At 42.8% G+C, this 17,892-nt stretch overlaps 1 protein-coding gene across 20 annotated transcripts in view; it reads left to right on the top strand.

Annotated features, from left to right (window-relative positions):
• Positions 1-17,892, top strand: part of raraa (retinoic acid receptor, alpha a) — a 634,542-nt gene that overhangs the window by 514,077 nt on the left and 102,573 nt on the right. For 19 of the 20 annotated variants that reach the window (XM_070864263.1, XM_070864259.1, XM_070864257.1 and 16 more), the window contains one exon: positions 17,550-17,698. In XM_070864263.1, the coding sequence (XP_070720364.1) occupies positions 17,550-17,698 (149 nt within the window). Of the gene's footprint in view, positions 1-1,486; positions 1,569-17,549; positions 17,699-17,892 lie in introns of those variants that run through there. The other variant, XM_070864275.1, reaches the window with a different exon arrangement.

Here is a 17,892-nt window from a genome sequence, read left to right as displayed (position 1 = left end):
CAGAGACGATTCACTAGGCTGATTCTGGAGATGAGGGGGTTACCTTATGATGATAGATTGAGTAGATTGGGTCTTTACTCGTTAGAGTTCAGAAGGATGAGGGGTGATCTTATAGAAACATTTAAAATCATGAAAGGGATAGACAAGATAGAGGCAGAGAGGTTGTTTCCACTGGTAGGGGAGGCTAGAACTAGGGGGCACAGCCTCAAAATACGGGGGAGCCAATTTAAAACCGAGTTGAGAAGGAATTTCTTCTCCCAGGGGGTTGTGAATCTGTGGAATTCTCTGCCCAAGGAAGCAGTTGAGGCTAGCTCATTGAATGTATTCAAGTCACAGATAGATAGATTTTTAACCAATAAGGGAATTAAGGGTTACGGGGAGAGGGCGGGTAAGTGGAGCTGAGTCCACGGCCAGATCAGCCATGATCTTGTTGAATGGCGGAGCAGGCTCGAGGGGCTAGATGGCCTACTCCTGTTCCTAATTCTTATGTTCTTATGTTCTCGATCCAAAATTTGCCTGCAGTCAAACTTAGACCCATTGGAGAAATAGTTCCTAAGGGAGATCTGCATGTTTGTTTTGCATTTTTTAAATTCATTCTCTGGATGTGGGCATCTTTAGCAAAGCTAGTATTTATTGCCCAGCCCTAGTTGCCCTGGGAAGGTGAAGGGCCGCCGCCTTGAACCACTGTCGTCTTTACTCTTTGCGGTGGTTTGATAAAACTGAGTGGCTTGCCAGGCCATTTCAAAGAACAGTTAAGGGTCAACTATGGTATGAAACTAGTCATATATCGAACAAACTGGATAAGTACGGCAGGTTTCCATCCTTAACGAACATTAGTGAAGCAGTTGTATTATGTATGACAGTCCACCTTTCACTGATACCAACTTTTCATTTCCAGATATCTTGAAACTGATTTCAAATTCTCAAACATCCGTGGTGAGATTTGAACTTGCATTCTCTGGATTGGGGGAGCGTGATATCATCAGAGTAAAGTTATTACTCACGTTGTCCTGTTCGTGGTCAGGTTCTAGATGAGCCTGGGAATAATCGTGTCCTGATTGAAGTGGCAGCACAAGGGATCCACAAAAACATGGGCCCCTGATGCCACCGGGATCATTGGAGTCTGATCTTTTACATTCGAGAATTCCTTTGATGGTAGGAATACTACACACCCTCTGTCAATGGCACTCTGTCAATGTAAAAGTGCCTTGAGCAATCCAGCTCTAACTCATGTTACAGTATAAACAGAGCCGCTTGCATTTTGAGCTTGCTGCTTATCAAGGTAAATTGAGCTCTGTTCACTGTTCCTGTTTTATCCAGAAACAGGTGTTGTCAATTTGTTGATTTTTATTTCGGGTTACTCATTGTAAAAATGATTTGCAGCACAAGCCTGCAAGAATAGGGGCTGCTGGTAGGAGATCGCAGCCAGTCATTTGGATGTTACAGCAACTGATACATCTGCACCTGGAATCGGAAACCAAGGGGACAGCGCTGTGGAGAATATCTTTGTCGATAAAACAGCAAATCTCTTGGTGGCTGGAGCATGCATGATTTTCAAAGACCAGAAGGTGAATCTGTTACCATTCCACTACCATCACCTTGTCATAATTCTCTTGTGTGTTATTGGAATCCTTGATTCGAGTTCTCATTGTGCTACACGCTGCTCTTTTGCAAAAGGGGAAACTAAAGGGAGGAGGTTTTCCGCTTCTGTGCGGCCAGCCCGTAAAGGAACACATAGTAGGAACTTGTGCATCTTTAGGCTGCAATTTTGCACCCACAGTCTGTACCATGCACATTGTGCATCGTGATGTCATTTACTTAACGCTGTCACAATGCATTTGTGGTACACTTGTGCAAGACCCAGTTCACAGGGAGACTGGCAATGCTATTTTAAAAGTAAAATGGGGAGAGTAATGCTTTTGGGCTGCTCTCCCAACACCCAAGCAATAGTATAAAAGACCCTTAAACTATGCAGCTGTAGTGTAGGTGCCCTTTATAAAGTGTATTCTTTCCCAACTCTGGGATTCCTTACATTCCTCAGTCTTGCAAATCTCAAGCTTAACTTCACCTAATCATCATTTTCTATTCTCGTCATGTACTGGAGGTGGGCTGAGATGCTTTCCCTGGGCTTCTCAAAAAAGAATAACTTGCATTTATATAGTGATTTTAACATAGCAAAACATCGCAAGGCACTTCACAGGAGTGTTATCAATCAAAATTTGATACCAAGTCACATGAGATAGTAGGACAGATGATCAAAAGGTAGGTTTTAAGGAGCATCTTAAAGGAGGAGAGAGAGGTGGAGAGGTTTAGGGATGAAATTACATGGGGGCTAGGCAGCTGAATGCAAAGTCACCAGTGGTGGTGCGATGAAAATTGGGCACAAGGAGCCAAAATTGGAGGGCCGCAGAGGGTTGTAGGAAGTTAGAGGTAGGGAGGGGCGAGTCAAAGGAGGGATTTGAAAACAAGGATGCGAATTTTAAAATCAAGACACTGCTGGACTGGGAGCCAATGTAGGTCAGCACGCATAGGAGGTGTTGGGTGAACGGGACTTGGTGCGCGTTACAGTACACTGGAAGGATATGAGCTGAGCTGAATTCTATCCTCCTACATGCACTGGAGCAGGAATCTTGGCTGATTCTTCCTCTCCTTAGCCGAGAGGCACTGAGGTCAATTGCAGCGATTTATTGCTGACCTGAAAGAAGAAAGACTTGCATTTATGTCGCGCCTTTCACAACTACTGGATGTCTCAAAGCGCTTTACAGCCAATGGAGTGTAGTCACTGTTGTAATGTAGGAAACGCGGCAATCAATTTGCGCACAGCAAGTTCCCACAAGCAACAATGTGATAATGACCAAATAATCGATTTCTATTATGTTGATTGAGGGATAAATATTGGCCAGGACACTGGGGATAATGCCCCTGCTCCTCTTCAAAATAGTGCCATCGGTTTTTTTACGCCCTCCTCAGTTTAACATCTCATCTGAAAGACGGCACCTCCGACAGTGCAGCACTCCCTCAGCACGACACTGGAGTGTCGGCCTAGATTCCCTGGAGAGTGTTACCCACTGAGCCACTGCTGACCTGGCTGAAATCAGCTAATGAACTTGGGCTTCTAGTCTATCTGATTAATAATACACCAGGCAGTGTGGCTTTATCCACTAAGCCATCAAGGGAGCTGACCCTTCATACTTCTAAGCATTCCCCACAGTCAGTCTGCACCTTCCAGTTCCATCTGCTTGGTTAGAAAAGCAGTGCAGAATTATTGGCCTGCTTGTTGATAGATTGCCTGGATTCTGAAATTCATTTCTTCCAAATCCTGCTTTCCTCATGTTGTTTATTCATAAAGATACTGTGACAAGGTGATGGATCTGTTTCATAGCCTATTGCTAATAGTTGGCAAATAGATTTGTCAGCAGGACTGTCGGGCTGCTGCTAACGGCACACTGTCACTGTAAAGGGGACAAACTTCATAACGCCAATGGTATCCAGCACTCCAAAGTCCAAAGAACCACAGGTGGAGGTGTGTAAAATTTGGCCTCCAAGCCACTAGTTATGCAAGTTCAAATCTCACCATGGATGTTTGAGAATTTGAATTCAGTTTCAAGATATCTGGAAATGAAAAGCCAAAGGAAACCAGGCAAGTGCCGCTTGAAGTCCATGAGATTCTGTTTCAGTATTGCTGTCTGGTGACTGAGCATCAGTGAAAAAGTGCCTTCTAACAAAACAACTTGCACTTATAGGCCCCAAGTTTCCACACGCGGCAAAACAGGCAGCGCCTGAAAAAAAACGCGCTATTCTCAAGCGCTTTGCAGCTCGATGTCTGCTTGGCGCGGCGCACAGGGGGCGGAGCCTACCACTCGCGCCGATTTTGTAAGTAGGAGGGGGCGGGTACAATTTAAATGAGTTTTTTTCGTGCCAGCAATCCTGCGCATGCGCGTTGGAGCGTTCGCCCACGCGCAGTCTGAAGTAAACATTGGCACTCGGCCATTTTAAAAAGTGCTGCAGAAAAAGTAAAAATTTGTTTATTGAACCCTTGCAAAGGCTTGCATTTTAATTTTCTTGATATTTCTGTGTGTGAGGGTGAGGGAGTGCATTCTGTAATTAAAGATAGACTGTGATAAACGGGACACATGCACTTGTTTGAGACTATTCAAATTCTTTGTAGCTGTTCAATTTTTAACATTTTTTAATAAAACCACATTGCCCTTCCATGATCAGCACTGAGGCTTCTTGCAGCTTTCTCCCTCCCTCCCTCCCTCCTCATGCTGTCGGTCGGTCCCGACGGCAAACCGCTGCCTGAAAGGCCTGCCTGAAGCACTTTCACACAGGTAGGAACATGGTTTATTTAATCTTTTCTTTGCTTATAAATTTTTATTCAGGTTGGATTTATTTGTATAATATTTGTATAAGTATAACTAAGGATTTATTGTAGAATTTAATGACTTCCCTTCCCCCCTCCCTCCCCCCCCACCTTGTTCCCGACGCCTAATTTGTAACCTGCGCCTGATTTTTTAATGTGTAGACAAGGTTTTTTCAAGCCTACAAAAATCTTCACTTGCTCCATTCTAAGTTAGTTTGGAGTACGTTTTCACTGTGGAAACTTTCAAATCAGGCATCAGTGGCCGGACACGCCCCCTTTTGGAAAAAAAATTCTGCTCAAAAGTGAAACTGTTCCACCTGACTAGAACTGCAGAAAACTTAAATGTGGAGAATTCCGATTTCTAAGATACTCCGTTCTCCACCAGTTGCTCCTAAAAATCAGGAGCAAATCATGTGGAAACTTGGGGCCATATAGTGCCTTTAATATAGAAAAACATCCTGAGGCACATCACAAAACACTGTTTCAGCACACAGGAACTAACCTATGTTTCATACGGTGACCTATCTTGCACATTGACTTGTGTGGCTTGTAGCATCTTTACCTCTTGAATTCTCTGTGCAATAATTTTAATATGTATGTAATATTTCTATTTTGTCAGCAACTTGTATTTTAAAACATGGCTAAAATACTGGTCTTTTATAAAAAGTAGTAAAAATAAACTAATAAGTACGCATACCAAATAATGCGCAGTTTCCTGGAATTCCCTTGTGTGGTCAGTGGTTAAGCTATTAAGGTTTACATGTAGGGCTTCCTGGTTCAAATCCTAGCACTGCCAGAAGGTTCTGCTACAAATGGGGCCTTTGAGCAAGAGAGCATTCCAGTTAACCCAGCTGCTGCATGCACAACAATATGGGTAAACAGGGCTGGGTACTTTTATCTGTTAAAGATTTCAGTCCATCTACGCTTGTTCCAAATTATAAATAGGCCACAGTAGTTATGCGCCCACGCACACACACAGTCTGTTAAAAATAGCGAAAAAAATAAACAATGTAATCTAATTATTTGGTAGCAGCACAATACCAGGATGTGCCGTCCTTATCGTTTCCACTTGAACCTATCTGCATGTTTTTTTACTGTTAAGAATTATAATGAGTTTAATTCTGATAATGGCGATGGCAGTTCTGAAAATTATTATCCCAGCTGTTGCCATAGCTGTGATCCCCATGACGTCTCTCGAAATTGATCTCAAGAGGTTCTTCTCGGCTTTCAAGTATGGGCTCCTGCAGCCTTAGAGGGCCTGTGTCTTAATTCTTTCACTTCTGCACAGAATCGCCACAGAAATTACAATGTGGAAGCAGACGGTTTGGTCCAGTCAGTCTGTGTTAGTATTTATCCTCCACATGAGCAGTAGTCCTACTCCCAAATATCTGCTCAGTTCCTAAATCCCTTCCTTCAACCACCTACCTCACCTATTGTTAAATGTTGACATGATCTCTGTTTCAATCACTGACTCTGGTAGTACATTCCACAGCCTCACAACTCTCTTGTGTAAAAAATAAAGTCTCCTGTTCTTGTTTTAAATTACGTACTTTTAATCCTGTATCTATGTCTCTTTGCTCTCGACATCCTCAACTGTCTGTTCTTTTCGACACTGTCCCATCCCTTCATAATTTGAAACACCTCCACCAAATCACCCCATTATCCCCTCTCTTTCAGCAAAACCAACCCCAATTGTTCAAATCTTTCTTCGTATTTGCATTTCCTCATACCAGGCAGTATGTGGGAAAATGTGAGATTATCCACTTTGGCAGAAATAATAGAAAAGCAAATTATAATTTAAATGGAGAAAAATTGCAAAGTGCTGCAGTACAGAGGGACCTGGGGGTCTTTGTGCATGAAACACAAAAAGTTAGTATGCAGGTACAGCAAGTAATCAGGAAGGCAAATGGAATGTTGGCCTTTATTGCAAGGGGGATAGAGTATAAAAGCAGAGATGTCCTGCTACAACTGTACAGGGTGTTGGTGAGGCCACACCTAGAGTACTGTGTACAGTTTTGGTCTTTGTATTTAAGGAAGGATATACTTACATTGGAGGCTGTTCAGAGAAGGTTCACTAGGTAGATTCTGGAGATAAGGGGGTTGACTTATGAAGATAGGTTGAGCAGTTTGGGCCTATACTCATTGGAGTTCAGAAGAATGAGAGCTAATCATATCGAAAGATACAAGATAATGAGGGGGCTCGACAAGGTGGATGCAGAGAGGATATTTCCACTTATAGGGGAAACTAAAACTAGGAAACATAGTCTCAGAATAAGGGGCTGCCCATTTAAAATTGAGATGAGGAGGAATTTCTTCTCAGAGGATTGTAAATCTGTGGAATTCTCTGCCCCAGAGAGCTGTGGACACTGGGTCATTGAATATATTTAAGGCAGAGATAGACAGATTTTTGAGCGATAAGGAAATAAAGGATTATGGGGAGCGGGCAGGGAAGTGGAGCTGAATCCATGATCAGCTCCACTTATATCCTATAGCTCCGCGCTGTACTCTCTATCGCTTCAACATTCTGACTATAGCGTGGAACCCAAACCTGCACACAGTACTCGCGTGGTCTTGTATTCACCATTACAGCTCAGCTTTTCTGTTCTATACCTCTTGCTATAAAACTTGGCATTCCATTAGTTTTTTTATGGCCTTATCCACTCAAGGTGCTGCTTTGAATGTCTTCCGAACCCCTAAATCCCTCTGCTTTTTCATATCATTCATTGAAAATATAATAATTTTAGTTTACCAAAAATGTACCACCTTGCATTGACTGCCATTGAATTCCATCTGCCACTCTTCCCCATTCCACCATCTTATCAATATCCCTTTGGGACTTTCTTTGGTCCCCAGATTTATTTATTGAGCCTCCTAATTTAAACCCTGTCTGAAAATTTAGACACAACTTCCTCTAGCCCTATATCCAAATCATTGAAGTACACAGTGAGCTTTCATATTGATAGTGGGAATGGTATAGGGAGATTGGGACTCAAGTGGTGACTCATGGCCTTTCGAGTGCTGCCCTTCCCTCTCTACATTTATCAATGTGCTACAGTTTTTTTTGAAGTCATTGGAGGCCCAAAGGAAGCAGTGCTGTGTTTACCATGCCTCCGACAGGTATTCTCGGGGCCCAGGAAACTTCTGATCCCAGGTGTTCACTTCCTTTAGTACTGCGTGTTATCAGTGCTGGGAGTACTGGGCGAGTGACTACTGCCAGCTTACAGAGTGGATCTCTTTAATAACAGAAACTGTTCCACTGAAGAAATTGTACATGCAGCTGTTGTTTCATTACAACAGCTTACACAATTCAAACCCCATGGCAGCTGGCTCTTTAATCTGCCATGGCAAATGTGCGTTCAATATTTCATTGGCTGCATTCATACTCTCCGTCCAGTCTATTGTTACAGTACACAGTGACAGTACCCTGTAAAGCATGCCAATAAAACATTTTATTAGAACCTTGAGTTATTTCAGGCATTGTTGGATAGGAACCCATCTTCAGTCGAGCTATTTTATTGCATCGTTTGGGATACTTTATTCAAGTTGAGGGCTTTTAGGTGCGAAGATACTTTTTTCCCAAAATTAATTTATGTTCCCCCTCTGTTTCTTTTACTACTGCTATAAAATTCCAACGGGATTGCTGACCCCAGTGCCTGCTGTTAATATTCATTACACTGATCCGATGGGCTCTTGCATAACTTTAATGTACTGGAAACTTGTTGCGTACTGTAATCGATGGAGCCACGTTTCAGCTTCGAATGTGGAGTTTGCCAGTTAATGCCAAGTTGCAAATTACTGTTAAACTCGTGTGCTTGCAATCCTGATTTGAGCACAGTTCCAACACATCCTGCTGACAGACGGTGGACGAGCAAGAAAATTGGAAAATTGCATATTGGTCGGATCATTTTTAGCTAATGCAATGGCTTATTAGAAGAAGAATGAAATTGCATTTATGTGACCTCGGGATGTCCCAAAGCGCTTACAGCTAATGAAGTGTTTTTGAAGTGCAGTCATTGTTGTAATGTCGGTAACACCGCAGCTAATTTGCGCACAGCAAAGTCCCATAAAGAGCAATGTAATAATGACCAGATAAACTGTTATAATAATGTTGGGATAAATATTGACCAGGACGCTGGGGAGAACTCCCTTTCTCTCCTTTGAAAAAGTGCCACGGGAACTTTTATCTCTGAGAGGAAGCCTCAGTTTAATGTCCCTTACAAAAGATAGCACTACCATGCATACACTGTGTGGTGTGTTGCTAAACCATACAGACAAGAAAAGAGTCAGGCTTAATTGTTGGCCTGTGCTAAGTTAACTGATTTAGGTAGCAGTCAGGGTCCTACAGTTGGCCTTAGCACCCTTGCACTAGAGTGGAGGAAAGTCATCCAGGGTCTCTGATCCTGATTGTTACCTAATGACATTTTTTTCGCTCACCAATCCATCTCCAATGGAAAAGACCTGTTTTTGTACAATGCAGTATCTGTACATAGGTTCTAAAAAAAACTGTAGCCCTAAAGTCTGTACGCATGACAGCAATTTTTGATTGTATTCTGTCTGTAGCAAGCTGAATGATCGGTTAAACTGTTTTGGATGTGGGTTTACACCGTTTACAAAGCAGACTGGCTAAATTAATAATGGTCATCATTCGTTATGCCTGTTTGGAAAGTCTGCACAAGGCAAGCTTGTAAACGCAGTGGCTTTTTTACTAAAGGACTTGAGCTTGAATTTGGTCTGCGCTAACATTTGCATTTGCGATACTCCATGAGGGTGATTTTCATAATTCTTAGCCAGGTCAATTGAAGAGGGATTGTCAAGAGAGTTCCTCCCACAAGTTCCCTAGTGTATTAATCAGGGAATCACATAAAGGCATCTTCAGAGATGGGAAAATAATTTTTCGCTCCACAAAGTAACTTTTTTAAACCCATTTATATTCAAATAGAAACTGCAGCTGGGTGAACAGTAACTCAAGCTGTTAAGTGCTTACTTGTCTCCTGACCATAAGGTTGTGAACTATAGTCCCAGGGTTGCTCATTACTCAAACACATTTGCCTGTAATATTTGGATGCACATTCCAGACCTCTCATACTTTCCTTCAGAACCTACAAAAACTTTAGTGGAATTTGTTGCCCACTTTATTTTCCATTTACTTTCATATTATGTTTAGAACCACAAACATTAAGGAACACCATGAATTATTATTCCTTAAAATATCCTCTTATTATTGGGTTAAAGGTTTACTGAAGAACTTGTTATTTGATGCCAATTCATCACTGGAATATGGATTGGTTGCGGACTTCTAGGAACATAGGAATAGGCCAGTTAGCCCCACGAGCCTGTTCTGCCATTCAATGAGATCATGGCTGATCTGTGCCCTAACTCCATATACCCGCCGTTGCCCCATATCCCTTAATGCCTTTGGTTAACAAAAATACCCAGAGTTCTGTCAAACTCTACTAGATGTTTCTAATCTTTTTCCACATTTCTTCCCTCCTTTCGCAAGAGATCCAACTCATGCTGGGGTCCGGTTCCACAAGTGCTGGCAGCTCTCTTCCACTTCACCCAAGTGGTCATTTTGCATGTATGAATCTTGAGAGTGAGTATCATTAGGCTATTCCGACTATAGGCACGTCACATCTGAGCCTAATCCTGTCATGTGTACTTCAGTGCTAGGGTCACTGCATCGCAATCTGCAGCGGGAATTTTGCTCATTTTTTTCTCCTTCCAAACCCAGGGCAGGTGAGGCCATTTGTAGCACTCCTACTGTCACCCCACCTAAGATCAATACAGGCCCAGGATTAATCATAGGAGTTACTAGTCTGTAAACTCAATATCACACTGGTATTTAATCTAAAAACAGAAAATGCTGGAAATCTCAGCAGGTCAGGCAGCATCTGTGGAGAGAAAGCAGAGTTAACGTTTCAGGTCGATGACCCTTCGTCAGAACTGGAGAGTGTTCAGAAAGAAGAGATTCTTAACAAGCACTGAAAGGGGGAGGGGAAGAAAGAACAAAAAGGAAGGTCTGTGATAGGCTGGAAGACAGGAGAGATTAGAGAAACAAAAGGGATGATGGCGCAAATTCAAATGGTAATGCCAGGAGTGAGAAAAACATTAGTCAAGATAGGGTGTGAATGGTGGGATAATGACCAACTGGCCATTAGAGACAAGGAGAAACAGGCTTTGGGAGGGGGGGAGGAGGGAGCCAGTATTTTGCTTTTGTACTGGTATTTAGTCATTGGGACATCGGGGTCGCTAAACACTCCTCTGTTGTCTCAAACCTTCACTACTAGTTCTGCCATCTTTACGTTTTTGGATGAATTTCTGCACCTTCTAACTTGCCCACTAAATGAGGCATCAAACAGAAGCTGAAGGAAGAACTAATACCACGTCATCACGCGCTGCACATTTTAGCAATCAATCACACAGTATCATTGATGGTTGACAAGCCAGATCGGGGCCTTCAAAGGAGTGGCGTGCAGATGCATACCACTTCAAGGTACAGCGCGTATTGGTGCAGGAGAGTGATGGCTGTGAAGAGGACGACTGGATTGGACGTTACCATAACCCAGGTCGGTGATTGGAGCGTGGGCAGATACAGCAAGAGCGGCGAGGTCGGGGCGGAGGAGCAGCGAGAGATCATGGAGCAACATGATCGGGGGCCCAGAAGAGACGAGGGCCCAGGGGCAGCACGGGCCAGCCCACACTGCAACATGTGTGCGCACTAGGTCCGTGCAGCAGAGCTGGTGTGCAACGGCCACCACACATTAAAAAGATTCACGCACAGGCATTTTCCACCCTTCAACATGCAGTTCGGGACCTGGAATATTAGGTCCTTCATTGAAAGACCTGTGAACCCATCCCTTTTTGGCGTGGAAGCAAATCATCCTCGATATGTGGGACTGCCTATGATGATGATGATGCCACCCCATATCTGCTCTTGTTCCTAGAGGAGGAATGTGCAGGGCATGTCGTCTGTCTGGAATAGTTGGAAGTGCAAGAAAGGAGAAACGTTAACACTAGCAACTGTTTGAAAAGCCAAATTGTTTCTGACAGAAAGCATCTATTTGTAATGTGCATACTCCTACATACCCCTGCATTCTCAAAGCCAGTAAGGAATTGATGAAAGTGCAGATTTTCTCTGCTGGTTTTGGGTTTGTGTACATTTTTTACTGATGCGTGCTTTCCAGCGTTCTACACTGATAAGCATTCAGAAAAGAACACTGCAGGCTGTGCCCCGAGTACATCACCACCCTTCCCCTCATCTGTTACACACTGATACTTACCAGACATCACGCACAAGTCACGTAGCTCTTAATCCCTACGGGAAGACCACAGCAGCTGGAGCCAAAATCCTACTAACAAATTTAGACCGATTATTTACGCCTGACCTGTATCTTCACTAAGTGAACAGGCATTTCTCCTGGGACAACTTCTCAAAGAGCATATTCGAAAATTTGACAGTAATGCAATAGCGCTGAACCAGTAGCAAACTAATAGATGGATTTCTGTGATGTCACGTGCTCCAAGGTCATAGGTAGCGTTGCCATATTGGCTGTCAATACAGCACAGAGTGTCAGCGTCACAGCACAAAAATATAAAGAAAATCTTTTTCCCCATTTTCTTAGAGTAAAAACAACATGGTTTAGTGTACCCGAGTGGCTTTTTCCAGTAATGTTTGCCAGTTGTATTTTCAGACTCTACATACGTTTTCTTTTCCAGTTTTCTCCACTGTTTCACTGTCTCTGCCCTTGGGTACTTTGCCCATTATTGAGCCCGGAGAATGATTGTCAGGAAGCTGGTTGACTGCTAAGCCTGATCTTGTCCTCACTTATTCTCAGTGCAGGGGCACTCTCAGTGCAGCATACTGGATAGCAATCACTAGTGGCAATCCTGGCAAATTTTATTTTCATCCCACTCCAGCCCGGGCCAGTTGGAAATGTTTACTAAGAACGCCGTTGAATTCTGAAAGACCTACTCTTTTTATGCACATTATTACATTTTAGCATGTTGGCAGAAAAATATAGCTTCAGAATTAAAGTTAAAGGGACAATGTTGACCGCCAGCGTAGGTTTGTGCTACATGAGACAGTTACATCTATTGCAAAAAATATTCAAAGTCTTTTAGTTAAAAGTATTAGTTAGGGCACACATGAGGTCATTGCAATATTTCCTCACTGCTGTTTGAACGCTTCGCACATTTCTGTTGTGTCCTAGAAATGCTGGACCTCAGTCATACGGTAAACAATATATTTGGCCGCACTTGATCATGTTGTGTATGTTGATGATAAGTGATGTCATTGGACCAGCCTGTGTTTGCAGACCAGATACAAAAAATACCTGAGTGATCATTCTACTAGAAGTCACGACATACCAAATGGATTCCTTATAGAGGACCTCACAGTACAACCTGAAGGATCAAACCTTCCTCGCAAACGGGACAACCATCAACTGCCTCAGAACTGGTCACGGTCGATGCTGCCACCTTCTCCATCGGTGGAAGATTAAAGTATCCCCATCATGTGACCGTGGAGCTCCTAATCAGACCCTGGGGCACATCAGCGAGCACTGCCCTCAGAGGGAACTCACAGGCGGCCTACAAGGTATCCCGCTGTTACACCGAAAGCTTTGGCCTGGATATCTGACTTAGATATTGATAATTTATTTTTTTGCTACTACTATACGAAAGAAGAAGACTAGAAGTCAGTGGCCTACTTTGTTACAGGGCTGTTAAAATTTAACCAGGAATCATGATTATTTTGGGAGATGAAAAGCATCAGAAGAGCTCAGTATCACAAAGTCACATACAAGTGCTGTTTTCATGATGCAAACCACGTCTTTGGATGATGTGAGGGTGGAAAACTAGGTCAATAATTTTCCAGTGCAGATGATCTCCTGAGTAAACTGAAGACCTGTAACTGGATAGTAGTTGCACAGTTTAACCTACAACGCAGACTAAACATTGAATTATTACATTGGGAAATAATTCCATTTTCTGAAGGAATGGTAAAGCCTGTCAGAGTAAAGTAACATGTCTGAAATGTATTTTAAAATTGTAAATTGCAAACACACACTCTTTTTCTTGCCCATTTTCACCCAACCACAATCCATTCCTCTTCCATTCCCTTATCTTCCATCCTGTTCTCTCCTCTTCCCAACAGCTTTGACTTCTTTCTGAGCTACAATTCCACGGCACCAGTTGCCTAGTGCCATCTTGACCAAGTGACCATTATTTATGTATGAAACTTGACAAGAAGTGTCACTAGGTTATTCTACCGTGGTCGGGCGGGTGCAGGGGCGTGCTGAGTCTGACCCTGTCCTCACCTGATACCCACCCATGTACACTTCCAACAGATGATCAGGTTCAGGCAACTTGGCTGATTTATCCCTTCTTGACCCAGACACAACACACAGGGGACCATTTGCATCACTTAGCTGAGATCAGCTACTAAGCACAAATCAGGGTTTAAACCTTGGGCATTCCTGATGGCTTAGCTACTTGCTGAATAACCTCATTTGAACCATCAAGGAGCCCATGTTCTGGATTTTCAAATGCCTGCTCCAACCTTCAGTATCCTGATATGTGAAGGTTAAGCTCCATTAGTCAAATGCTTTGCAGTCACACTCTTTTAGAGCTGAGGCTCGGTGCTTGATAAGAAGCAAAATCTATAACACTGCACTGTTGAGATTTTTTTCCCCCACACATCATTTTGCCAAAAATAAGATGTGAATGAACTTGAATTGACAATGAAAGTCAAAGCAGATAGTGATCAACCTTCAGTTGGTGAGTAATTCTCAGTGTCTGTTTATGTTGTTTGTAGTCTGAGAGTTTCTGAAGCTGTTGCCTGAAGAAACTTGTGTGTCCTATGGGCTTCTTTGCTCTGATTGATCACTTCCTTTTGGTATTTTTGCCAGCATTAAAGAAAATGCAGCTAAAATATAAAAGTAGGGGTGACCTACTTCAGTTGACCTGAGCAAGGATTTGTCCAGCGTTTGTTTACACTAGAATTTACTTTTATGCTTTTTTTTGTCCCATCGCAGCTGACCATATTCTTGGCTCGAGTGGAGCATGAACTGAACGGGAAAATGGCCTGTTTCTGTGCTGTATATCCTATGTAATTATAGTTATCAGGATTTTCTAACTCTCTAAAAGATTTGATATAGAGAAGCATACATACCAGGTTTGATACCCGGGCAGTGCTGAGTTATTTGGTCTAGGCTGGTACAGTTTTGGAGTGCAACAATCTGTCTCAGCCTCTCTGTATAAGAAAAGGTAAAAAATCAGCCATGGCTGCTGATCCTGATCACTTTCCATTGATCCCTGTTGGAAAGTATTCAGTGAGAACAGGGTCAGCCTTGGCTGCTACACTCTCAATTAGCGAATAGTCTGCCAAAACCCACTGTCCAGGCTTGTACATGAAGATTAGCCATACAGGCACGATACTAGAGGACACAGGGAGCGAGTAGAGTTGAAGTAGATAGTCAGAATAACCAATAATTGAAAGAAATGTCGTTTCAAACCAAGGCTGGATGCATATGTGTCAACCTTCAAAACATTGAAAGTAATTGGAATTTGAGTCGGCGCTTGGTGTGTGTGTGGTTCAATTTAGAATGGGCAAATCAGTTCATCGGGTGCAACGGCTGATTTTCTTAGCAGTTCGGTGTAATGTTGGGGCGTCCAAGTTAAAACAGGACAGGTGAAAGCAGACTGAAGAGCAAGATGCTGAAACTTCATCTTCGTCAATGTTGACTATATCGTGCACCTATGGTGCTCAAGGTTGCAGCATCTAGTGGGCATTGATTGATGAGCCTTCCTTTCATATAAAGAAGGAAAGATCTTGTTTTTAAATAGCGGCTTTCACGACCTCAGGGCGTCCCAAAGCGCTTCACAGCCAATGAAATACTTTCGAAGTATGGTTTATTTTTTAATGTGGGGAAACGCAGCAGCCAGTTTGCACAGAGCGAGTTCGCAACAACAGCAATGATGGAAATACCGGTAATCTGTTTTCTCGATGGTGCTCCTTAGGAATAAAGTTGGACAGGACAGCAATAAAACTCCCCTGCTCATCTTCAAAACATGTCACGGGATCTTTTACATCCACCTGAGAGGACAGACAAGGCCTCGGCTTAATGTCATCTGAAAGACAACACTTCCGACAATGCAACACTTTCACCAGTCTATCCTCAGTACTGCACTGGAGTGTCAGCATAGGTTAAGCGCTCAGGTTCCTGGAGTGGGGCATGAAGCCATGACTTTCTAACTCCGAGGTGAAGGTACTACCACTGCTTAGCCATTTGAAGCAAAATTCTAAGTGGACACTTTGTAGAGAGGTTTGAGATTTCACTGCAAGTAGTAAAACAGGGAAAATGTTCCCCATGTTATTTTACTTGGTGTTTCTCTTCAGCTGATTGGCTCTTCAAACCTTAGTACAGCAGGTATTTTTGGTGGATGCAGTATTTCCCGTCACTGTTTTGTTCTCCAATTCAAAACCACAGGGTCGCAAGTATGCTATGTGTTTTTTTCTAACATTTATTCCCCCATTGTCAGCAGGATTTACGAGAATGTGTAATAACAGTTTTTCCTGCCCTCCCACAGTAATTTTGAATGTCTAGATCTTGCTATGATTCTGTAGCCTGCCAACAGCTGTAAAGACTATAATCAAGGGATTGAGGCAAGGATTTTGAAGTGGTTATGTTGACTGATAACTAGAAAAAGAGGACCACAAGATATTAATCAGAGCCTGTGCTGCAGTCATTTACGGACTTTATATAAAGATGTGTTTATTCTGTTTATTTTCTTCCTTCTATTAGTTTGTACTGTTGAGCATTTGACCTTTAGGCCTAAGAAAACATTCGTTAAAAAAGGTGTTGCCATCTGGCAGATTTACTTTGGAAGATTGTGTAGGGCTGGAGGAGGTTACAGAGATGGGGAGTGGTGAGGCTATGGAGGGATTTGACAGGAGGATATGAATTTTAAATTTGAAGTGGGTCAGTAGTTACCGGGTTTATCCCTTTTTGAACAAGGGTGTAACATTTGCAACTCTCCAGTCCTCTGGCACATTTCCAAGGAGGATTGAAAGCCTCTGCTATTTTCACCCTTGCACCCTCAGATCAGGGGGTGAGTCTTATGGTCAAGATGGACCTGGAGAGGACATGACGGGAGACTGGAGAGAAAGGATATGACGAACCTTCTGGGTTGCCTGGCTTGCTGCGGAAGGGGAAGGATGGGCAGGTGAATGGATGCTCTCATTCCTAGTAACAAAGGAGTTCATGAGCTCTTGCATTTGTTGTCGGAGGTGAGGGTAGAGGGGTAAGGGGGAGAGGGCTTAAAGGAGACAGTTGGTACTGGAGAAGAGAAACTGGGGGTTATCTTTATGTTCCTGTCTATGCCCCTTGGACTTGAAGGGGAAACGACCAGGGTGGAAGAGAGTAAGGGGACAAGGGCATCTAAGGCAGAGATGAGCGAGTAATTGAGTAGATCGATAGTTGCAGAAGTATCATGGCAAACTTTGATAGAATTATATCAAAGTATTACTAATTGTTACTTAAAATGAATAGAACAATAAAACTATTAAGTTACAACCCACAGAAGAAAGCAGAAAACAGCTGACAGAAGATTGTGCTATAGCAGAAATAGCATCTAAAATTATCCAACGGCAATACTTGAAAGAAGTACAATACTGTATATTGAAAATAAACTCGGGTATAATCATTTTGTCTGTTCCAAAGGGCAGGATGATATTGAAATGATGGACCAAGTATGGTTGGGCTGCAGAAATCATGGTAACTTGATGGTCCATATGCTGCACCTCAAGATGGGTTTACAAACATTTAGTTAATGTTTTCATGATGGAAATCAAATGAGGATTGGAGAAAGGACTACAGAATAAAGCCCCATTCTCCGATCCACTCTCTCTCTGCGCACAGTTCTCTGCAAGGAGTATGGGATCGGTAAATATACCGGATGGTGTCAGTTCAATGTGTAATGATCAGCTCCCACATACCATCATACTGTAGAATACTTTGTCAAAAAAGACACATAGTCTAAATATATCTTCTCTCTGTTCCAAGTTCCCCTTTCCTACGATCGTTATAGTTGTGAATTGAGTGCAGTGAAAACTTTAAATGTTGTTGAATTCCTTTTTTTAAGTTTAAATTCAGACTGATTTTTTTTCTTTTATTTTGTATTTCAGCCATAGAAACACAGAGTACTAGCTCAGAGGAGATTGTGCCCAGTCCACCTTCCCCACCCCCTCCTCCACGCGTATACAAACCCTGCTTCGTCTGCCAAGACAAGTCGTCAGGTTACCACTATGGAGTCAGCGCTTGCGAAGGATGCAAGGTACGAGATAAGATTTGAGGTATTTTCACTTTGCTATGCCAGTTTCAGGGGAGTGGTGCTATAATGGCCTCCTGTCTGTGTTCTTCACCGTTTATTTTTCAATCCAGTGCCAGTTTCCACCAAGGCACCAGCCAGAACAGGCGCTGGTGAATCAATCCATGGCAGTTCCCAAAACCCACAAAAAGTGGGTCTCT

The sequence above is a fragment of the Pristiophorus japonicus genome, chromosome 21 (assembly GCF_044704955.1).
Source record: "Pristiophorus japonicus isolate sPriJap1 chromosome 21, sPriJap1.hap1, whole genome shotgun sequence".
Lineage (NCBI taxonomy): Eukaryota > Metazoa > Chordata > Chondrichthyes > Pristiophoridae > Pristiophorus > Pristiophorus japonicus.
This window is presented reverse-complemented; position numbering and strand designations above follow the sequence as displayed.